The sequence below is a fragment of the Anneissia japonica genome, unplaced genomic scaffold (assembly GCF_011630105.1).
Source record: "Anneissia japonica isolate Jap-2015-1 unplaced genomic scaffold, ASM1163010v1 scaffold288173_len209237_cov177, whole genome shotgun sequence".
NCBI classification, from domain to species: domain Eukaryota; kingdom Metazoa; phylum Echinodermata; class Crinoidea; order Comatulida; family Comatulidae; genus Anneissia; species Anneissia japonica.
In genome coordinates, this window is record NW_022687201.1 from 85,366 (window position 1) to 110,030 (window position 24,665).

Here is a 24,665-nt window from a genome sequence, read left to right on the forward strand (position 1 = left end):
ATCTATCTTGTTATGATATATGCGATTAGGATTGTGTTACGCCGATCTACGCAGGTGAATTTGATTATGGTATTCTCCTTTGGTTTGTAACCAAACGTTAATGTACTTCCTCATCGCTTCTCAATCCGGAAGAACATCAAGTTTATTCAACAATAATATATGGCATAGAGTGTGTTTTTTTTCCCTTTGTTTTCTTGGGGGTGGGTGGGAGTGGCAGTATAGTTCTTTAAGTAGGGCTATCTTGCTCACCAAGTTTTTAATCTTTCTTTATTATTCTTACCTACTGTATACTGTACACATAGTATAATGCTAATCATTCAATTCAAATCTTGGTAGATTCAAATGTAGGCCTACAGAGTTGCTAAGCTTCCCAATTCAAACAGGTGTTTGAGGTCAGTGTACAGTCCCAGTGCAGTATGCTGGCCTACTCTACCTCTTATAACAACAATGGTGTTCATTGTGTACTCTAATAAGTCTAATTGCCTCTTTATTAGAATGACAGTTAAAATTCTATCTCATATTACAATTTACATGGTACAGTATACTACAGCTTTATTTCTAGTTTCAGGTAACTATTTTCTCCATTCGTTTTATTAATTCGTCCATCAACGAACTGATGGTCTAAACATGAGTAAACAGTAATAAGCAATCTCGGAGTCACATGCCCTTCTAGCGAAAAGTTGGTATACTACTTTTGTGGCAATGATTGCAAATGAATAAATAAATAATAACATGGTTGAATTGAAAAATTATTTAGTAAGGCCAAATAAAATTTATTATTAGTTTCACGTCCGGAATTTGAAATTTTTTTTTGATGAGGGGCCTTATTATTTGCTATTTTTTCGATGAAAGAAAATGGTGGTATGTAAAACACGGCATTCAATATTTGAAGTAAAAACAACCACTCTACATTGTATTGTAACACTTTTATTTTCATAAACATTTCAATTATTGTTTTTAAAGGATTTAAACCAAAAATATTTCATAAAATACAGTTATTGATTAAAACAATAATATTAATCAAGGTGTGATAATTAAGAGTGAATCTTAAGGTGTTTTTTTTAAGTATACCAGTACCAGGATGTACAAGAGAAGTACTATGAACTACTGCAATTGACATGGAAGGCATCGACAACATATCTATAAGTGTTACAATGAATATTCTATACAAAAGATACACAATAATTAAAAAATAAAATATGTATATACCTATACCTGATGAAGGGTGATACCCCAAAACATTTGTATGTTCAATAAAAATTATTTTGAGAATGCTAGACACTTTTTTATTTATAATAGTATAATACTTATTAAGATACTTAGTACAAAAGTTGCAGTGAATAAAAACTGATGGAGACAAGGGTGCCGAACTGCAGAAATTGGCATGACATTGATACACCATCATTCTTGATAGGAGGTGGTGGTGCTTCCTTTCCTTCGTCTACCTGGAAAAAAAATTAACAAATTGTTAAGATTTTATGTTCAAATAATATTATACAATATTATTATTTGAATATTATACTGTACAATAATAATTATAACCTTCAACACAGCACTACAATGTAGTTAGTAGTACAGTAGTAGTAGCAGCTCAGTAGGCCAAGTACAGTAGTGTGTTAATGGTATATCACATCAATCATCATCCTCAAACTAGCTTGTACAGCAGGTCTGTACATCTTGGCTACTGTATGTACTTGTTAGCCTGATGAAACACTACTTGAGTCATAGACATAGACTAGTGTGTTTAACTAGAGATGTAGAAATTAGAATAGGCCTAGGGGTACGGCAGGGTCCAAACTTCTGGATATATGTACACTGATCTACCACACCATAATAATTCTGTTTTGCTTAGCCGAATCCGCGACGGTACTAAATTTAATAATATTTTGCTCACCCGTACTGTGTCAATCTAGATAGGCTAGGCCCGAGTGAGGCCTGGCCTACACAGTAGTACGGACGGATGATCGCCAGACGGTTGACTCACCTGGTATCTTTCATGATGAAAAGTCGATGCCTTGTTGTTGTCAATGTTGGTACATGTAGACATCCTTGGCCCACACGCTTAAACCACCATATCGTTAATTTGACGATTATAGTTGTCGTACATTTGAAAGAAAAAGAAGCTTATTCCTCCATTGTCTGCCATCCTCGCGTCACAAAAAACAAAACAAGAGACCTGTCAAATCAAATCAACGAAAAAACCCCAAACCATGTGTGTACAGCGCGAGTGGCGAGACGACGATCAGAGTAGTCTCATCAATCCAGGCGCTGTTTGTAAATTCATAGAAATGCTGTTTGTAAATCAATAGAAATACCGTCGCAACGGCTGTACTTTTACTAGTCTTATCAATCCAGCCGCTGTTTGTAAATTCATAGAAATGCTGTTTTTAATTCATAGAAACTTCGAGAAATTTCATATTTTCACGGAAAAACAATCATTTTTGTTATATATGGAAAAATAGCAAATAGTAAAAAAATCTATGCGGCTCCAAAAATTGGTGCGTGCGGGGATGTGAAACTAAGGATTAATTTTATTTGGCCTAATGCAAATTAAGACCAAATCGTTTTGCTAACTGAAAACCAATGAATTTGTTTAATTATCTTTAATTTTAATTTACAAATGTTAACTGGATGACTTTACATTACTCTTCAAGATATAAGTTTCAATGATTATAATAATCTATTTGTGGGCACATTTATGTTGAATAATTGAATCATAATTATCATTAAAATTATTAACTGACTAGAATCATCGGTATTAGAAATCATTTTTTTTGCCAGCCATGTGGTAGTTTATTTGTGCATGTTTAATTGGGTTCAATAATTGCACGCTGACCTGGCAAAATTTTTAGTCACTTGAATACTTTCTAGGGATGTAAAACAACTTTTGCATGCAACGAATATTCTGAATATATTTCCCTTTTTTCTAGCATCCATACGGATTGTTCAAAATATCTTAAAATTGTCCATTTCAACAATCATCATGAATAATAAAAAATTTAGATGTTTATGTTCTTTAAGCAGATTGTTTGAAACCTTTCAAAATTTATTAGAAGGGACTTAAAACTGACATTTTATACCCAAAATTTTAATAAATAAGCCATGAAAATGACACAAATTTGTTATAACAATGGTCAAATTTGATTGAACATTCTAGGTTAAATAATGCCTAATACTCTACCTGCATTCAGACAAAACTAATACAGGTACTTACCGCAATACACGCTAACAAAACCAAGGTTGTCTTGAGTTGCGGCAGTTGAGTTTTATGATATTGAAAATCAAATAGCCTACAATTGTTGTTTACTTATTATAAACTAAAATTAAATAATTAATATTATTTGTCCCTGACCAATAGATCATGTTGTTTTGGATACTTGGATACTTGGATACTGTTCATTATTGTCCACATCATGCACTTTAGTTTGTGTTTGCCCATTCTCAACAAACTATTTCACAAAAGCAGTCAAATGGAAATTCTTCTCAATTGAACATGTAGAGTATGTATTGTACATTTGACCAAAATGTCCTTATATGATGGCATATTATAATTGTTAAATAAAATTTGAGCATACCTTTAATTTCAACAGCACAGTCTGAGTTGCCGACTGATTGCTCTTTCTTCAAGCCATGTTGACTAGCGGTGTCTGTCAGTTGCCCGTTGCTGGCAACTGACCCGTATGTCATTAATGCGGGCAACTGCACTGGCCCGTTGCTGTTGCCATTTGTCTTTGTCTCCTTGCCCTCGTGCAAGGTAGTTGGAACTGGAGTATTAGCATTTGATGGTGGACAAGGCGTGTCACTTTGGACTCGAATCGGTGGGATGCTACGACTACAATGCCCTCCATCGTCGGACTGTGGGCCACTCATGATGGAGAAAAAAACTATGAAAAGATAGAAAAAAAAACAGTATTGGTAATATCAATCTCACAGACATATTAATATACCTGTAAAGGTTAAATTTCTTTGACTATATAGCTGTCTCTTATACACATCTATATTTTGCTCACCCGTACTGTGTCAATCTAGATAGGCTAGGCCAGATGTGTATAAGAGACAGGGGGATATCTATCTTGTTATGATATATGCGATTAGGATTGTTACGCCGATCTACGCTTACATTACAGACACTGTCTCTCTACTCCATTGTCATTGCCAACTTGTACACATGAAGTGCTTTAGTGCTTCATTAATTAGCAGAACAGAATTTAAAGAAATGTTAATTAAAATACCAGAAGAAACCTAACAAAGTATCCTCACTAAATGAAACAATGACGACTGATTGGAATGACATTATTAATAAGTAAAAATTTACTAATTTTAGTACAGTAGCAGCGCTTTTCACAATCCCAGAAAGGAAGGCGCTTTTGATATTTTAATTCAAATTCAAATTTTGTTTTTTCTAACAATAAAGTTTTTGGGGGCAAGTGTGTGTGACCAAAATCACGTAAAAAGGGTTATTTTTTCCTAAACAGGCACTTAACATATGTTTTTTAGGGTCTGAAAGAATGATAAAATTGATAAATATGGTATCACATTAAGAACATTAGTACAAGTTTAGAGTCCGCGTTGCCTGTGTCAGACAGCATCTGCCGACCCCGGCTGACGCAGTGCAGACTGGAATCAAACCAGTATTGCGTCAGCAAATGCGTGTTTCACAGGGTATCTCACACATAGTGTGATGAATGAACCACCTGACGTACTGCACGACCAGGTGCACAATTCAGCAGTTTTTCCCCTTCCTCCTACTCGAGTTGGTTCATTCCCAGTACTTACTTTGGGTAAGATTTTAATAAATATTATGTGAAAATGGGTAGTCTTTCTCTATGCGCAAAATGTGTTTAAGGCCCGTTTTTTGAAGCATGTTCACACACATGGTTGCCCAGATCTAGTTTGAGTGGCATCCCCCGGACTACATATAACCATATGGTACTTTGAGTTTAACATTTCATATTTTACTTGAAAAAGGAAGAGAGGGAGAAAGAGAGCAAAGGACCCTAGAGAATAAAGACAACACAAGGAAGAGAGGATGGGGAAAATGATAGGTAGCAGGAATTACGATTATAATCAAGATAAATATATAAAAACTGTGGAAAACAATAGAGATTTTGTGAATTAGAACTAATGTTTTATGTTATTAATAAGCTGTAATAAATACATACTGTAACTACATTCCTATTCAAGATGATATTTGTATTAAGTCATTATGTAAATGTTTATTTTAATCTAACACATGTTTGTTTACCTTATTTGTACCTAGTGTACCAATAGATCCAGTAGATTTGTAAAAGGGTTTGGTTTTGATACACTTTGTTTTATAAGAACCAGTAAAATGTTGCCCAAGCTCAGTGTTCCTATTTTTTTGCTGATTTCAGGCTCAAAATTTTCTTATTTTGTTAATATTTTTAGACATATTTTTTGAAACATAGAAATTTATTATTGTAAAGCAGTATATTATTGTACTGTTTTATAGCGGTTATTACATAGTCACACCTACTGCAAATAAGTTACAGTTAATATTTGTTGGTTATCTATTTGAAAAAAAATAAAAACCTCATTTAACATTTTACCTCAGCCTTAATTTGTTCTTATTTTGTTCTTACTTTTAAGGAAATTCAGCCTCAGTGTTCTTATACCACGCATTCTTATAAAAAAAATTTTAAAAAAGTGTTAATCATAATTCAATTTCCCTTTATTTTTTTCTCTATTTTTCAAAAAATAATTTTTTATATAATTTATAGAAATTTATAATAATTTACCACCCAAACTACTAAACTTGAGATAAGTAAAAAATAAAACTTGATGGACAATCAATGATAATAGCAAATGTGTCATCATTGAAGAAGGTTAAAGTTTAAATGAAGATAGATTGTAAAACTTTTTGAAAACCATAAATCAAATACTCTTAAAAGTAAATCATGAAAGGTTAAAGGTCAGAAGTCACACAGTACAGTATTAATAAGGACCAAACAAAATTTTATAAAAAAAAATACTATATGTACTATTATCACAGTTTCTGTGATCGAATATAATTGATCAAATGAAAAGAAGTATGAAATATCAATTGATCAATTAGGTATTTTCAGTGGTAATAATAAAAGATAAATTTATTACAGGCTTTCAAATGCAATTCAACCAGACCAGAAAAGTTTAAAAATTAACTTTGAAATTGGCATACTGTACTACAGTCAATGTATTAGAGTCTACACAAATAATTAGGAACACTAAATAATAGGCCTACAGTATGCATATTGATATTGTTAGGATAGTATTTTAATTTTCAATTAATTTTACGACAGCTTGGTGCTTATAGTACTGTACAGTATGGATAAAGTAAGAAACTCAAATTATATTACATTATTCAAATTCATTATATGGACAAAGATAATGTTTCTTAAAAGAAAATGGGTTCGAACTCCAATACCACCAGGATTAACAGAATACAAAACACTTAATGGAATATTGAAAATCATTATTTAATGGGGACAACTGTAAATGAAAATTGAGGGATCAGTGTAAAAAATGTTTATTATATTACAGCATACCATGTGATGAGGTTGAGGATACATCACAACAAACTTTGAAAATTACAAGCAGCAGGGATGAAGTTTGCACTGCATGGCGAGGGTGAACTAGAACCATAGTGTAAGTTTCGGTTTCTAGGCCCAATGTGCAGCTTTATCCTGAATACCTGTAGGCTTTTTGGATTACACTAGCCTAGCAGCAGAGGTAATCACCATGTGGCTTCAGATTACTACCACCAATTTGCCAAAATACAACATGAGATCAGTCCTATGTTTTGTGCTATACTGAGGATATGTGGCTTTGACCTACAGATGATGATTATGATTACTGAGAGATAACGATAATAAGGCGATGACGATGATCATGATAATGATGATGCAGAAATGATGGTAAACATTAATTCTACAATGATTATGACATTGATGATAATTAGAGTAATAATTATATAATTGATGATAATGACAATAATGATGAAGATGATGATGACGGTGGTGGTGATGATGATGATGACGATGATGGACAACTATTGATAATGACAATGATTTTTTAAAATTAATTACCCCACCAGTTCTTCAATTACTATCATTGTTTGTTCAACAAATCTTGAAATCAATTTTAATAATGATGTTAGGAAAGTAGCCTATTCTGACTACCTAACATGGAAGGTGTTAAAACTATAAGTTTCTGCTGACAGTAATGAAAACCTACTCAATGAAAAATGATTTTGAAGTTTTGAGATTTTTAAAAGTTTATTTATCATCTAAATCCAAAGCTTGTACTGTTTTTCTTAATACTACTGTATGAAAATAAGCTTGATGAAAATGAAAATTAAATAAAGCAATTAGGAACTATTCATTTTTTGCCATTTTGTGTAAATGTATCGCAAACGATTCTAGGCTACCTGGTACAGCTTCTTAACACGAATCACCACTCAACGAGTCACACAACAGGCTTTGATGTCACAGTCATGGGGTACAAGGAAAGTTGCCAAGCGTAATATAATCAACTCTCAGTCAGTATGCTCAGTGCATCAATGAAATGCATTGTTTCAAAACGATTGTATGAATTATAGTTGACTCAGATGCCAAGGTCTTGGAATCTACACCCCACTGGTAACCCAGTACAGTACACATTCTTTTTCTCCTCTCAATCGCATTACCTTAGCAACACACAATATCTGTACTTTTCTTCTAAGTTTACAAATTCTAAGAAAAAAAACATCTGTAATATTTCAAATTACACTGTAGTTAAATTGTAAACTTGGAATTCAGCATTATGAACCATTCTCATTATTTTAACTGATTTTCATGGTTTTTATAATCTTTTTCTATTGTCCTTATTATTTTTTCACATTTAATTTTTTTTTTAAATAGTAAATAATTAACAGTTATGACTGTTACAAATTTAACTATATATACCTATAATGTATTGTTACTATTATTATTGTTACTATTATTATTATTATTATTATTATTATTATTATTATTATTATGTTACTACCTTAAGGGGAACTTAAACTATGGTGATATTAGAGAACAATTAAAAATATGACGTTAAGTTGAAAATAACACAAAAGATATTCCCATTAAGTCCAAGGTAGCGCTGGTTATTATTAGTATCATTATCGTTATTATTATATTTCATTATTATTATTATTATTATTATTATTATAAAATATTGTTTGAAGGTTTACTTTATTATTATTATTATTATTATTATAATTACTGTATTATTGTTGTTTTAGGTCCAAGGCCAAGAACATGCCAAACAGCGATCTTAATCAAATTTATAAGTGACAATCCCTTCACCAGAAACATAAGCACAATTAATGCTCTAAATGAGGCTTAAGAATTACTTTAGGTCATCGTGACAGGTGAACCCAGGACCCTGGAATTGTAAGGAAGCATGTTAACCACCAAACCATTCAATTTCACTCCAATGTTTTGTATGGCCCTGCTTCTCAACCTTTTTTAGATGGCAACCCACTTTCAGAATGCACATTCTGTGGCGACCCAAGGCATATATTGTCATACCGAAATGATATTGTCATGTTACGTGTTAATTACTTTGGCCTACAAGCCATCAACCTCGGCTAACTCGAAAACAAAGTAGCGGCGAAAAACTGTTTCGATTTTCATTGATTTAACAAAGTACACTACAATTTTGATATTGTGTACTGAATGTTCAATTTTATAATATGGTGGGAAGGTGGCGGCTGGTTCCTCCCCATTGGATCTGCTAATGTGGAGAATATTTGTTACACTCATAATTATAAAATGTCTAGAACATTGACAAATTTTTTACTAATGTACAGTCGACTTGGGCGGCGCTGACTGGGCAAATACTGTATAACTTATAAAAAGCTTGTATGTTCAAACGAACTCAAAAAGCCAAGAAGCAATTAATTATTTTAAACATTGTTGTTTATTAACTGGTATGTCTTGTTAATGTGGGGTATATTTCTGCCTAATTTTAATTATCTTGAGAGATTGGCGACATTGCAACCTTGACAGTTGATTCAAGGTTTTGGGTAGACAATAATTTCTAGCTGTTGTGTCCTTTGTAGGACTGACTGCTATGGAGAAGCATTTTCCACTATGTTTCGAGATGTACTTTACCATTTAAGCTTTCTTTTTTTTTTTTCCAGAAGCAATCTCACAACCCTCAGAAATTTTTTGGCAACCCAAATTTTGGTCGCGACCCATAGGCTGAGAAGCAGGGCTGTACAAATGTTGAAATTTATCAACAAAATATGAAGGAAAATAATAAACATCTCAGTCCTATACAACATTTCTCAAACAGGTGCCAGACTACAGCCTGATCCCCTGTGCAAACATTTAAGCCTTGAAATCTGTCCAGATGCATTCAAAATGAACAGCCTAGATTTGCGCACAAATCTTGCAGAAAATTAAGCCTAGGCCAACGTATCAATATACTATACTAACAATGTATTATGCAGTAGTTTTGATCTAGCACATCTACATCACTAAATACTAGCAAATTTCGTGAAAAGTTTCTTCGATAACCTGCAAGCAAATATAATACTTTACAATTTGGAACAGGTGTACAATCCTGTAGTCTACTACTGTAGGCATCAATTCTTAAATAGTAATGGCAGAAAATTATAATATGAAATAAATTATTAATCATGTAAAGAGCAGGGGCACTACAGTACGCTATATAAATGTAAATTATTAATATTATGTTTATTTTAAACTTTCTCTTGAGGCGAGGAAAGGATACTATCAGAGACTATATTTAAAATTTGTTCAAAGAAATTCATGGTTTTAATAATTATTAAGATTTGTATTAATGAAAACCAAAGTAAATTATTTTATGAGAAATTAATTAAAATGAATTGAATCTGGATACATTTTAAAATGCCTATTAGATTATTAAGATAATTCCAAGGAAGTTGTTAGAACCTCTATTACAGTATTAGTTAGTTCACTTAAATAGTGATGTCTCCATAATACCCTTTAGTAATAGAAAGTAGGCTTTGTGAGCCTATTGGAAAATCATAAGAAACAAGGTAAATCTCTTTGAACATGTCAACTGCTTTACAAAGTCAATTAATTAGTAATTAGTGAACAGTTATGTATCAGGCCAAATAAAATTGCTAGTTGCACATCCCCACCCCCATCAAATTTTGGAGCCTCATGTAAAAATTTACTATTTGCTATATTTAAAAAAAAGCATTCAGTTTTCCATAGACAATAAAAATAATGACTATCTGAAAGAATGATGTCAAGCCTAAGAAGAAATTGGAACATATGGCAGGAATACATCACAAATATTCATTTTACTTCTTTTATAAAAAAAAAAATTATTTACCAGCCTGTTTACCATTAGTATATAGGATAGTAAATAGCAAATAGTAAATACCCTCACAAAAAAATAATTTCAAATCCCCAGACGTGAAATTAACAATTTATTTTATTTGGCAGTTTACATCAGATTAATTACAAACATATTGCTCTTCAGTTAAAAACAATAGCCAAAACTATGAGGACAAAATAAATAATTGCCATACTTCTTAAAATAATTCACAAATTATTATGAATCAATTTTAGCTTTTGACTGCATTTTACATTTCATTTTATACTTTAAATCGAACACATAACCAAAAAAGGGAAAAATTATTAGTATGGATGGATAAATAAAAAAAATAAAATTTTAAAGATTTTAATTTAATATTTGATAGGAATTTTTCTGAAATTTAATGCCAAACATCAATAAAAAAATAAACATTTAAGTTGTAATCTATTACTTTATTATTAATTATGTAGGCCTAGGCCTATATATATCTGAAATGTGTGTTTTTTTTTTTATTGATGTTAACATTTTATTAAATTAAATAAATTCAAGAGAATTCCAGTTAAGTTTAATTGAGGATTATTAATCTAGGCTAAACTTTGCCTTTAAATTGACCCTGAAAATCAGCCCTCGAGACTGCCTGTGTCACTGTGACAGAGGGTTATGCTAGGTAGGCTAGCAGCCAAGCTCTGTGTCGTTTCACAGGTGGTGTGATTATTTTCATCAACCAAAATCAAAAGAATGCATGACGGTGTGTATTTCTTGGGCTAGCCTACCTAGGCCTAGGCCTACATATAGGCTAGCCTAGGCCTAGATAGAGAGAGTGCATTATTATTATGCATATGATTATCTTTTTAGTGTACCTACGAAAAGTTTACGTAGGCCTACTAATTAACACATCACAATGTTCGGATGCTAGTGGATTGCTGTGCTAAGCCCGCATCAGGCGACATCCTTTTGCCTGGCATCATTCCATGTCCGATCCCAGCTAGCTAGCTTCGGGTAGCTAACAGCAACACAGTAACAAGGAAGCAAGAAGGCCAAGGATAGCTAGACTCTCATGAACTTCACAAAGTCTATAACTTGAGTTTAAAACATCAACAGCAATAATATATTCAACAGATTGTTTGTACTCACCTCATCGATTCAATGCGTTCATACATTTAATAAGTCATTATTCCGAACGTTGTAATTCCATACACGCCTCTAGTCAAAAAATAAAAATCTTAAAACAGCTTAAGAAGTTTCTCCATTAATTCCCATCATCAATTTTGCACTTCACGAAACTCGCATAAAACAAAATTTGCATTTGGTTACAAGATACATTTAGAGGGCTCACTACGAAACTCACCGTAGTTTTTCTCGTTTCAAAAATCAGGTTATGATAATTATCAAAATATTTTTTTTTAATTTACCATTTTATCATAAAATACATTCATAAAGAAAAAAAAAACGAAACAAAACAAAACTAAAACAAAAATTATAACAACAATTAAGTGCCCTTCTTTTAAAAACATAACGTAGTATACTTACAAATAATATATTTCATAGTTTCATTGTAAACAGATACCGTAATACATAAAATCATAGATGCAGAGGCAATATAATTTTAAATTTCATTTACAATAATGTTCTAAAAAAAAAACACGCTTGTACCAAGGAGTCATTCAAGTATTATGTAACGCAGTGGGGGGTATAGTGGAAAATGTTACAGTGTGTGACATAGGGGTGGGGGTGTTGCTTGAAGTGTTACATAACAAAATTAATTTTCATGGGAAGAGAAGAAATATTAAATGTTATATATTTAAAAACTTGTATGATATTACTTTATTGAAACATATTACACCAGTGTAATACAATGTAATGTAACACAGTTGTGTTGAATTTGTGAAATCAATAAACAATGAAGTTACATCTACCATATCAAAAAATAACAAAACATCCTACAAATTTGTAGTGTAGGACAAATTTGTAGTGGAGGACATTTATCCTGATACTTAATGTTGTTCAACTGATTTTATTAAAATTGTTGATGTTCGAAAGGGGTGGGGGTGGTTCTAGGGTTACATAACATTTAGAGGGGGTTTGGAATGGTGTTACAGAGTGTTACGGGGGGTTGGGGTGTCAACATTTGCCAAAAAATGTTACATAATACTTGAATGACCCCCAAGTACATATATATAACACAACTTTCCACTCGAGAAACAATGTTGATATAATTATATATCCTGTTAACAATTTTTATAATTGCTTTTGCTAGTGAAATTATAATATTTATAGTTATTTATTGTATTCAATATTCAAACTTGCTGTACCACAACGTTCATACTGCTTATATACCAGAGGCCAAAGTACAGAGGCCATGACTTGAAATATTTAAACATTTATTATTTATTTGAAGTTTTGATGAAGAACATATCAAAGTCGTGCTCATTCTTCTGTTTTTGAAAATGTTTTGAATCCTTTAAAGATTATCACTTTGTTCTGGTTCTTCTGGTGGGTAAAGCCGACCTCCTAAGGAATCCAAAGGTGTAGGAGGACTCGGTCCACCTGACATGTATTTTCCGCTTTTATTTCATATGGGTATTTCAAATTCCTCTCTTTAATAACGTATAGAGAGAAAAGTAGGCCTATTTGTGCCCTATACATTAAAATATCTTCGCGTATTTTCCAAATCCACATTTTAAAAATAGGCCTATTATTTATTATGTGAATTTATTAATTATTATTGCGGATGCTAGCAGCTCCCCCGGCGGCTCTAACAAGAAGACCAATATGGTCACAAAAAGGAAAACCTTGGTGTCAATGTGTTTACAGGTAAACTTAACGTAGGCTACTCATCTGAGGCAGAAGACCTAGTCGACAATTTCATGAAATTAGTCCCAAAGGTCCTCTACCGAGATTGTAAAATTCCAACCTGTAGGCATATGCCACACAAATTGGAGTCCTAACCAGTGTGACCACAGCTTGGGAGTTATCCCAAGATCTTGAGATTTTTAAAATAAAATCTTGGGATGTTGGGATTTTTTTTTTTTTTTTTTGTTAACTTTTCATTAAATCCTGAGATTTTTGGAATGATACGGAATTTTTAATTTTTGCTATGAAGTGAAGAAATAGGCTGCTAATGGCCTTATAACACCATAGCTGAAAGTTGCGTATGCATAAGGGCTGTTTAGTTGTTCAAAATAACAGACCCATTGGAAGCTTAATAGTTTTTTGTTTTTTTTTTCTGATAAGGCTATTGTTTAGCCATTTTCATCACATTTCAAATATTTTAGACAAATAAACATCAACAAATTGGTTTATTTGTCTAAAAATATTTGAAATTTACCGGTACAAAAGTAGATGAAACTATTAGATCATTTCAATTGCCCAGTCATTTTATGTAGGCCCTATGATTGTAATTCATACAAGACATTGCCACCATCCTCCTCCCCCACCCAACAGTTGAAAATCAAAACGAACGAATTATTGGTCTCGAACAGACACTGTTTCGTCATACAGTACAGATTAGTCAGTATAATAAAATTATTTGAAAAGGCTTTAAAATTGGACTTTTAAATGAAGTTGTATGTATATATACTAATATTCTGCGGATCTTGGGATTTTGAAAGCAATCTTGGGAATTTTTAAACTCAGTCTTGGGAATTTTGATTTTTCTCAGTGGTCACACTGGTCCTAACTTCCACATGACAGTTCAAGAGTGTGGAAATTACGACCTGTTATTGAAAAACTAAAGAACGCTTTTAGAGAAGCGGTTGATCCCGAAGAATTTCAGGCAGTAGATGTGAAGATCCCTTTCAAAGGAAAGTCTAATCTCAAACATCGTGGAGGATTATCATAAAGTCCAAGCCTCATAAATGGGGATATATAGCCTGGGTTCGTGCTGGCGTGACAGGATACTGTATGTGTATGCTTTTCAAAAAGAGGTCCAATTTGATTTGTTTGACATATTTTGTTTTATGTCACTGTTCGGAAGGGTTCCAGTGGGATTTGAAACATATCCCCACCACCAACGTAACGATGATGCAATATGAAATTAGTCAAACAAACCAAATTGGACCTTTTCTGAATTTGAACCTGATCTCTCCGACATACCATTGTTCTGACCGACTGAGTTATGGGGTCCAGTAGAATTGGAGCCATACACCATCAATGTAACGATGATGTAATATGAAATAAGAGGAAAATCAAATTGGATCTCTTTGGGATTTGAACCCGAGACCTCCGTCATAATGTTCGGAAGTTCTAACAGATGGGGTTCAGTGGGATTCGAAACATATCCCCATCATCGACGTACGATTATATAAGTTAAACAAATCAAATTTGACTCCCTCAGGATTTGAACCCGATCACTATGTGGGTTTTCTGACCGACTGAGTAGAATTGGAGCCATCTCCACAACGTAACGATGATATAATACGAAATAAGAGGAAAATCAAATTGGATCTCTTTGGAATTTGAATCCAGGACCGCTGTCATATTGTGGGGGTCGAGTGGGATTGCAGCCATAGGCTATATCCCATATATCGACGTTAACGATGATATAATACAAAATGGGAAATCAAATTTTACCCCTTCCGACCAGAGAAGAGTTAAAGCCGACATACCATGTTGATGATCTGACTGACTGGGTGCCTAGTAAAATTAGAGCCATTTATCGTCGTATAATAAATGATATAATTCAAAATAAGAGAAATAACAAAGTGGATCCCTTCTGGATTTGTCCACGGCATGCCCCTACCTCCCTAAATTGTTCAATAAAAAATGGAGATATAACGATAATTATATTCAAATTTTATGTCTGGAAGTGCAATTTCCGGCCATCTAGAATGTTTTTACCTCAGCCCCAACCATGGCGGGGCTGAGGTAGCATAGATCTTATATCTGTGAAAGTACCCTCCCTGGGCCCTTCTATTTCGAATTCCTGGATCGGCCACTAAATTACAACAAATATGATGTCATATTACAGTAGCTTGATGCCTATAAAATTCACCAAACTTCGTAAAATAGCCGTAGCTTCGGGGCCCTCTGGCCCCAGCCTAGATGCTCGCTTCGCTCGCATACTCGACCTTATGAAATGCCCCCCACCCCACTTTCAAAAACGTTCCGCCGCCGTTGAATACTACTCTTATCATGGTTCCTACCATGACTGCATCTGCATGAAGTGGTGGCGCTACTTCTTCTATTTTATATATATATATATATAAAATATTCACCCGTAAAAACTAAGTTCTTTTTTAAACCACTAACGTTAGATTTAAGAAAGAGGAACCAACGGATCTCATCACATCTTCTAGCATTAGTAGATTTGAAATTGATGCCTTTACTAAATCGCTGATAGTATGGCTCGGTAAAGTTGTAAGCCCCTTTTTTTACCTTTTTTTTTAAAAATCGTACTTTACATCGGTTTCGCCTACATAATTGCCGTTATTACATGTTAAAAATAGTAGTGTGTGGTGGTAACGGTAAAATTCGGCAAAATGGGTTCGGCAAACCGGGTTTCGACCAACTGGGATTTCATGATTTTGGTGAACTGGTTTCGGAAATCTGGGTTTCGGCAAAGTGTCCAAAACTCGGCAAACCGGGTTTCGGTAAATTGGATTTCGACCAAAAGGTCGGATACCATGGTGGGACCATGTATTGAATGGGTGCTTAGCCTGGAAAGTGATTCCCGTTAACCGAATTTACGGGTGACGAGTGACGTCACTCCCTATCACTTAAGAAGAAATAAAATACTGTCCTAACACTTTTTAACCGCTCATGACCAACACATTTATTCAAGCTTCAAAGATGCATTCAAATACGATAACTTATAAATGAGCCATCATAAATAGCTCAAAAAATCGACTGTGTTCCACTTTATACTGTTTGTAACTGCACATGCTAATATCAATTTGTAGAGTAGGCTATGCGTTAAGTTTCAAATTTATATATAAATACATAGCTCTAAATCTAAAAAAAGTCTCAGTAGTCTATTTCTAATTAAATTATTATTGCAAAAAAGAAATCGATTCCTTTGATCACGATCAATGTTATTTTAGTAAGTTACCGTACATTATGCATTGACCGCAATTAATCGTTTGGCAGTCAATAGACTGTGACGTTGACTAAATTTACCCCAACATTTATGCGTAGAAAAATATCTCACGAAAAGACCAACAATTTCAATGTAAACTTGTTTTATTGTGGTTAAAACAACGTAATAATGTTTTATCAACAGCATTGCAATTGATTCTATTCCGCATAGCTCTAAAAACACGCCTGTACACGCCACTCAAAGACGTAATTCTATAGGCGTAGAAAGAAGGGGACTGAGGAAATGCTGCCACCCCTCACAGTAAAAATTGGTTCGGGTTTTAACTGCCCGTTAAAATGGAAGAAGTAGGAAAAATGTCCTCCATATAAGTCCTCTTTTATGCATATTGGTACGTGAATCAAGGGTTGTTGCGTCATAATGTTACGTTTATTACTAGGCTACATTAGTACGATACAAATTGGACGAATTTACACTTAGTATTATTTCTAAAGTATTCTAAACAAACTCAAAGCATACCTTAATGCAAATACGTTTTTAAGTAGGCCTATTATAATTATTTTAAAAAATTCTACGTAGTTATGACATAGGCATATATATCTCCCACCGTTTACATCGTTTGCCTAAATGTTTATAAAGGTTTAGCTACTACATAAACTGACAAATCATGGAGGTTTGCGCCTATGAAGTCGAAATCAATTCACTCATAAGTCACATACCTTCTACAAAAATAGGTTTCTTTCTTCAGAATTTAGCAAACATTTACAAAACAACATATACTATCATATTTATAGAAAAATACCAACACCATATTATCAATATAGGCCTATTTATCTTCGATAAGTTAACTAATTTTGAAAACTAACGACTTTTGAATAGTAGTCCTCAATTTCGTTCACATGACTTTAACAAAACACTAGATTCTGGTATGGAGGGAACCCGCCACACACCGTCGGCCGACAAGTCGCCTACGAAGGTGGATTATTTTTAACGACGATTGCCCGGAAAGACAACGCCAGGTCCCAAAAACAAAATAAATATGATTATGATTATGTTTTATATACTTTATGCTTGACAAACGCACATTTAATAAGTTTAAAAAAAACCGTAGTAAAGCAATGGTATCAATAGGTCAACAGTAAATTCAACTTTAAAGTTCATGTCACTGAAAGACACCTAAGTTTATACTTTACCATTAAAGAAAATGGAAAAACAAATATTATCTGCAATGTTTAATGCTTTAGTAGTCAGCCACCACCCCCATTGCTGTGCCCTCACAATCAAATCCCATACGGTACATCGCACTCCATCCACTAAAAGCTGTATGTAAAGGAAATTATGCATCACCAAAACATATCGATTCTTGCGTAGAAACGGGTGGTGACGTTAATCAAAATGCCTACATTGTAGAATTCTATGTTGAAATGCTCCACGATTGATACGCTTGTACCGTATAAAACAGAAAGAAAGTCTTCTTCTCATTGTAGGTTTCATAGTTGCTGATAGTCCTGGAGATAAAATAGATTAAAAAAATATTAAAAGTGTCGTTTAGAACAGAATAAAATAATTTAAAAAAAATCAACATGTGCTCTCATCTGGATCAGGATCTAGGTTCCTGCATCACGTTACCTTTTCGCTAAGCCCAGTGATCTCTACTATAATAGCTGGATTGCTCATTGGCTGGTTTTAGTGAGGCCATCGGCGCCATGTTGGGCGGCCTAAATGACGTATCATTTTAAACAAGTTTCTTTTGGCATTTGTTTATATTATTGTTAAAAAACGATGATTCTTGCAAAACTTTTTAATAATAAATTTGAATTTAACGTAATGATTATTATCATCTCTCTACTTGATGTGACTTTTTATGCAGTTTAAGAAAGCGCAAGCAAAGTTATTTGGGTTGTTAGTGATCGACGTCACCATAACAACGCGACTTCGCTCGCGCTTTTGAAAACTGCATAAACAGTCGCGTCTAGTGGTTAGATGGTTTGAAAAAAAATTCCTATGTTAAATCATGGAGGTATTATTGAGAAGGAGATCACTCGGCAACAGATCCCTTTGACGCGACAAACCTACCTGGTTCTCACGAGAGCCCTAGTATCCGGATCGGGAGCTAACCGTTAGCGCTAACCGTTAGCACCTGCGTGAGAACGCCCGATCGGTTAGCGCTAACCGTTAGCGGTATCCGGATACGCTAACAGTTAGCAAGCGCTATCGGTTAATAAGTTGAGGGCGTTTCTATCATCAACCAATCACACCGCGTTTACAATTTCCAGTTTCTTATTGGCCAGTGATTCGATCATCATATTGTTGGTAACAGGATCGGGATTTTCTCGCATGGACGCACGGCAGCTAACGGTTAGCAGGATCCGGATCCTGCTAACCGTTAGCTGCCGTGTGAGAACATAGTATATGTGTTCCCCGCCTTTGGATCGCGCGCGGGCGTATTACCCTTTAATTCACATTTTTTCCGTTAGCAACAACTTGGCAACGACATGCATTTATATGCTTCCAGCAGAGCAGTTGTGCAATAAAGCGTTTGATTTTAACCCATTAAATATCTTTATAATGAACAATGTTCCCCTGATGGTTAAATTTAAGACAAATTGCAAGAATCGTTATTTTTAACTATAATTTAAACAAATGCCAAAAGAAACTTTTCTAAACTGGTACGTTACCATTACGTCACTTAGGCCCTCCAACATGGCGTCGTAGGCATTACTTTACGTCACTTAGGCCCTCCAACATGGCGTCGTAGGCATTACTTTTTGGATTGGCCGATGAGCAATTGTTGCTAAGGTCCCACTAGACGACATTGTTAAAACATACTGTACGCAAATTGAAACACGTACTTTTTTTAACCGCTCATGACCAATTTTGGCGAGTACTTGCCGTTTGACAATTAATGAATACAAACTACCACTTATTCTACACATTATTACTTACAGGTATATTTATTTTTACTATATTGTTTATTATGCCATTAATTAATAAGAATTGAATCATGAAACAGTATACAACATTTGTTGTTTTAATTACATTTATACTGATTTCATATCACACATCAATGTAATAAAATACTCGGGTATAGGATATAAAAACATGCAACATACATCGTCCTTTTAACTTTGACAGGACGAAAAGAGGTCAACAAAATCGATAGCTCCCACAGAAAAGAATATTTCTTGAAAGCGAAATTAAATAGGAAAATATGCAAACTGATCATGCATGCATGCACACAACAGGTTTACACATACTTACACATGTGTACCAAGCACACACGATGGGTTACGCTACTTCCACACGAGGAGTACGACACACGTTTCTTTTGAGCTTCTTTAAAAACCTAAATATTTTAACTTACAAAACTTACGTCCGTCCGGTAGATAGGATTTCGGGAGAAAGCCGACCAACTTGCGTCACGATCTTCTTCAAGTCGTCCGTAGTTGTTTGCAAATCGTCGACTGACGAAAAAACACCATAAAAACACATAAATTTGAATATATTTTTAAAAATATCTGTAGGCCTATATCAATATTAAAATTCGACAAATAATTGTAATAACTATTTTGTCTCCACCTGAGATCCCATAGAAGTAGAGGAACTTTCATGCTATGGAAAGATTTCGTAAGGGAACCGGTCGGGTTCACGTAATGTAGTATTTCGACATTTTTAAAAATAAAGAATATTGAATTAAAACAACACGATAGCGAATTTACAGTACAACAATTACAGCAGCTTATGAAGTTCTTACCGTCTGATGTACAGGAAAGCACCAACAACGACTACTGCAAAAATGAGCGCGAAACAAACTCCGACGATAACACCGGTTGAGCCACTTCCAGAAGTGTCGGCAGGATGGGCTTTCACTCCAGGAGTATTGTTCGAATTACTTTGTGCCTTTGTACCTTCTGGAAGCGCAGAAGTTTGTGTTACTTCGCTTGTATGACTTGCAGCTTCTGTGATGGACGCTTTTGGATTTGTCGTTTCCCTGTTTGTAGGAGCTGTATTGCTAGTGTCGAGTCCATTAGTCGTGACCTCATTGTTCACTGCCGTAGGAGTATCTCTGGTTGTAGTTTCAGATGAGATAGGTACAGTTGTTGGTATATTATCAGCAGTAGTATCATTATCAGCAGTAGTACCATTATCAGCAGTAGTACCATTATCAGCAGTAGTTACATTAGTCATGGTTGTATTTTCTAATGTTGTGTTTGCTTCCGCCGTCGGGGTTATAGTTACCGCACCATTCGTCGTTTGTGACGTTACAGGCCTATCAGTTGTTGGATTCAAAGTAGTGGGCTGGGTGGTTTGATCTTGTGCGGCAGTTGTACCAGCTTCAGTGTCGGTTATCATGGCTGTTAGGAAGTCAACCTCTGTTGTTGATGTTGTAATCAGATCTTGTAAGTCACTCGTGTCTGTTACAGGTGTTGTCTGGGAGGAAATTGAAGTTGAACTATCGGTAGTTGTGGGACGTGGTAATTTTGATGGTGCCGATGATTGTGCAGAAATTGATGAAATACCTTTAAACAGAAAAGAAATATCAACATAAATTATCACTGTTATTGAGAGTTTATAGACAAGCTACAATATAGGTTTTTGCTAATTCCCGCCTATAGGATATTGTTGCTATAAAACGACAGTGTAACCAGCGTACACAAACACGTGCGTTTGTGGCCCGGCACGTGTGCTTGCTAGACACACACGTATCCCTGCCCATGTTCTGATTGGGCCGTTGTTAAGGTGATTGACACTCTGTAGGTCCATTCACGATCGGAAGTAACTTACTGCAATTAGAGTTCCTATATAGAGAGAGTTGCGACATGAGCGGTTCATGTCACGTGACTACTGGCCGCCCTATATCTGCCATCTTGGTGCCCCACAAAGATCTTATAAACACAAGATAGCGTTCTCCGCGATTTACGCGTAACAAATAGAAGCGTCGGTCAAGGTTCAAAAGTTTCCAATTTAGCAAGAGGGTGCCATTCATGCGCTATTATACCAAAGAGAAAAAGTAATCAGTTTTGGAAGAGGGCGTCCTATCTGTTGCCATGGATCTGAGATGGTTCCTGTTCTGCTGTTCACAGGATTGATACCATAGAGATACACGTTAGACCCAGAACGCGCATCGCGTTGGAAACAAAATGGCTTCTAAATTCTCAATGTCGCAACTCTTTCTGTCAATGGTTCTGATTCATTATTAGAGTTCCTATAATTATAGAGAGTTGCGACATGAGCGGTTCAGGTCACGTGACTACTGGCCGCCCTCTATCTAACCGCCATCTTGGTGCCCCATTGATCAAGTCAATAATGGTGCGTAGCCAACAGAAATAAGATAAGCTTCGGGGCAAAATTATTGAACTCATGTTACTTAAAAATCCATAACTCCGTAACGAAGAATCGTATCACATTATTTTTTTCTGAAAATGTTCCTAAAAGACTATTCTACACCACTATATAAGTTTTAAGAAATGAAAAAAATGTTTCGACCTCTGCCACAAGATGGGTATACACTAGGCCTAGCTAGCTATGAGTAGCGTAGTACTTTTTCAGTTAGCGTATGATTTACGGATTTCTCTTATTATATACTACTAGTTATTTTGGAGATACCATCGGACTGGGACCCGGCTGAGGCTGAGGCATGCCACAAACACCCATTTACTATACGAATTTGTAAGGCCCTGTCGCCTACTATTTTATGAGCCGAGCAAACGCGATGTTGTACGCCTAGCTAAGGTGCTATGAAATTTTGGTCAAGCAAAATCTGCATGTAATATAATAATTAATAACAGCATATTGACATGAGAATCAATTTCTTTTGGAATTTTGTTATTAATTTTCAAACACATGTTGATTAACAGATATTTTTTTCAATTGTCTATTATTTTTGCAATCGCCACACACTGTAGCATAGGCTTTGTGGTCACTCATGCATGCAAGGCACCAAGATGGATACCCAGCAGCGTCTCATTCTAGGTTTACACATGGATGGATCATTGTTCCCCAAACATAAATTCTCATTCACCATACATACAGTAATTCATTTATTTATGAATAAAACAATACAGGTCTGACATCTGAAGATCAACATAATAAAGATAATGTAAATTAATAAATACAATCGTTATTGATATATAGCCTAGGGCTTAAGATTGTGATGGGGAGGATGACAACCTTGATGATCACGACTACGATGGTGTTGATGACGGGTATAGTAATATTAATGAATTTGATAATACCAAAAATCCTAGAAATACAAGATAGAGTTCTCCACACAAAAAAAGTGTTCCACCGAAATGCATGGTGGGAATACGAACAATGGGACGCCCCCTACAGCTGGATCTAAAAAAACTTGTGCCAAACTTTCGTTACCAAGTCGTCGCGTATTTTATTATCAATTCTCAACAAAGATACTAGATATAAAAACAAACTGGAATAGACACCCAGACAGTGACATCGGTGAATACATCCTTGGTGGCGGTAGAAATCGTTGCTATTATCCAAATAATACACAAAACAATTAAAGCATAATCATGAATCAGTAAAGAATAAAACAATAATACAGCGCAGAATCGCATGGCCGGACGCACTCTTAGTGAAAAAGTTTTCCTCCATTAGTGGAAAAGGAAGGGCGCCTTTTGCGTCTGGATATACTTAGCAACAGAAGGGCGCCCTGTACGTTGGGCACGAAGTATAGGAAAATTGCATGGTTAAAAAGAAGGGCGCCGCCTACCTTGGGCACGACTTCCGCCTCATTTTTACAATGCGAGAACTCTATCTTGTATTTCTAGTATCTTTGATAATACTAATAATTTAAAGAAACAAGATAACTTTGTATTGAAAGAATAGTAATGCTTAATAGCATAGATTCAGGCTAAGCCTGCTATAGCCATGATCCGATCTGGCTTTTACTGATCCATTTTTACTTCTCTCATTTTTAAATATTAAAGATATTTTAAGAATATATAATCTAGGCCTAGGGACGCCCAATATTAATACACACGAGCATAGGTAATTACGTCACCAACCATGAAATTCAACTTACCGCCAGCTAACACGAAGCCAACGATTACAAGTACTGGTAGTCTGCATTGCCAATCACGTGCTTCTCGTATGATCACCATCTTGGAATATTACACTCAATCTGTTTGACAAGAAACAGGCCTATTTTATTATACTTTTTAATTTTAATGTGAACCAGATTCGGGGTTCGAATGGAGATGACGTTCACAATTCCACTGGTTCGTATTCAAATGATGGGGTTCAGTATGAGCGTGACCCGCTGCCGCTTAGCAGACCTGTTAAAAATGAAAAAATAAAAAAATAAAAAGAACATTTCAGAACACGACTGTTTTAAATTATTAACAGGCATGCGGTACAGTACGTACTGATGCAAGATACGACCTCCTGTTGCAAATTTGACTCAAGTTGCATTTGCGAATCACAAAATTAACTTACAAACTCTTTTATACCAAAGAGCGTGACATCACTTCCGCCACTAAATTATTATCAATTACAGTATCCACAGAATTCGTAGTTAAGTTTACCTTTATATTATGTAGGCCTACTCATATTTACACATACACTTTTGTTATACAGTGGCACATTGATTGAAAAACAACAAATTACAATTAAAGGAATATACAAAATATAAAAGTACTACAATTATTTTCTACACGGATTGCAGCCATTTCCTATAGTTGGGAGTTGGCGGAAACAATTGATGATGTCGCTCCCAATTTAAACGTGTCACTCCCATCCCCCATTCCGACGATCGACGCCATGATGTCAAGTGATATTCCCTCACATCATTATTATAACAGTATTAATAATTATGATAGGCCTAATATTTATGGCAATAAACACCATTCATTCAATGTATGTCTACAGTATATAACTTAAGCTTATACCACCAGGTCTACATGCTATTACTTAACGGTTTATTTAATTTAACTTTATTTAGGTACGGTTTTTATGTTGTTTATAAGGGTGTTTGTGCATGCTTGCAAATGTATGTGTGTGTGTGTGTGTGTGCATGTATATTTGTATGTACGTGTATATGTGAGTTTATATGTGTGTGGGTGTGTGTATGTGTATGTATGTATGTATACGATATTGTATGTGTGTATGTATGTATATGTGTATGTATATGTGTGTGTATGTATATATATATATATGTAGATATGTATATATATATATATATATATATGTAGATGTATGTATGTATGTGTGTGTATGTGTATATGTGTGTGTATGTATGTATATATATGTATATGTATGTGTGTATATG

General features: G+C 34.7%; 2 protein-coding genes across 8 annotated transcripts in view; both read right to left on the reverse strand.

The window, feature by feature from the left end:
- LOC117118241 (transcriptional activator GLI3-like) overlaps positions 1-11,635 on the reverse strand; it is a 72,994-nt gene extending 61,359 nt beyond the window's left edge. For all 3 annotated transcript variants that reach the window (XM_033262783.1, XM_033262775.1, XM_033262766.1), the window contains exons 1-2: positions 11,479-11,635; positions 3,576-3,884 (exon numbers count right to left, since the gene is read on the reverse strand). In XM_033262783.1, coding sequence (XP_033118674.1) covers positions 3,576-3,870 — 295 coding nt within the window. In that variant the 5' untranslated portion in view covers positions 3,871-3,884; positions 11,479-11,635. The remainder of the gene's footprint in view (positions 1-3,575; positions 3,885-11,478) is intronic.
- Positions 11,636-16,091: 4,456 nt separating this feature from the next.
- Positions 16,092-24,665, reverse strand: part of LOC117118255 (cell wall protein DAN4-like) — an 18,437-nt gene continuing 9,863 nt past the window's right edge. For 2 of the 5 annotated variants that reach the window (XM_033262822.1, XM_033262814.1), the window contains exons 2-5: positions 23,421-23,519; positions 20,133-20,898; positions 19,743-19,842; positions 16,092-17,886 (exon numbers count right to left, since the gene is read on the reverse strand). In XM_033262822.1, the coding sequence (XP_033118713.1) occupies positions 17,869-17,886; positions 19,743-19,842; positions 20,133-20,898; positions 23,421-23,499 (963 nt within the window). In that variant the 5' untranslated portion in view covers positions 23,500-23,519 and the 3' untranslated portion in view covers positions 16,092-17,868. Of the gene's footprint in view, positions 17,887-19,742; positions 19,843-20,132; positions 20,899-23,420; positions 23,674-24,665 lie in introns of all 5 variants that reach the window. The other 3 variants (XM_033262797.1, XM_033262807.1, XM_033262833.1) reach the window with 2 other exon arrangements.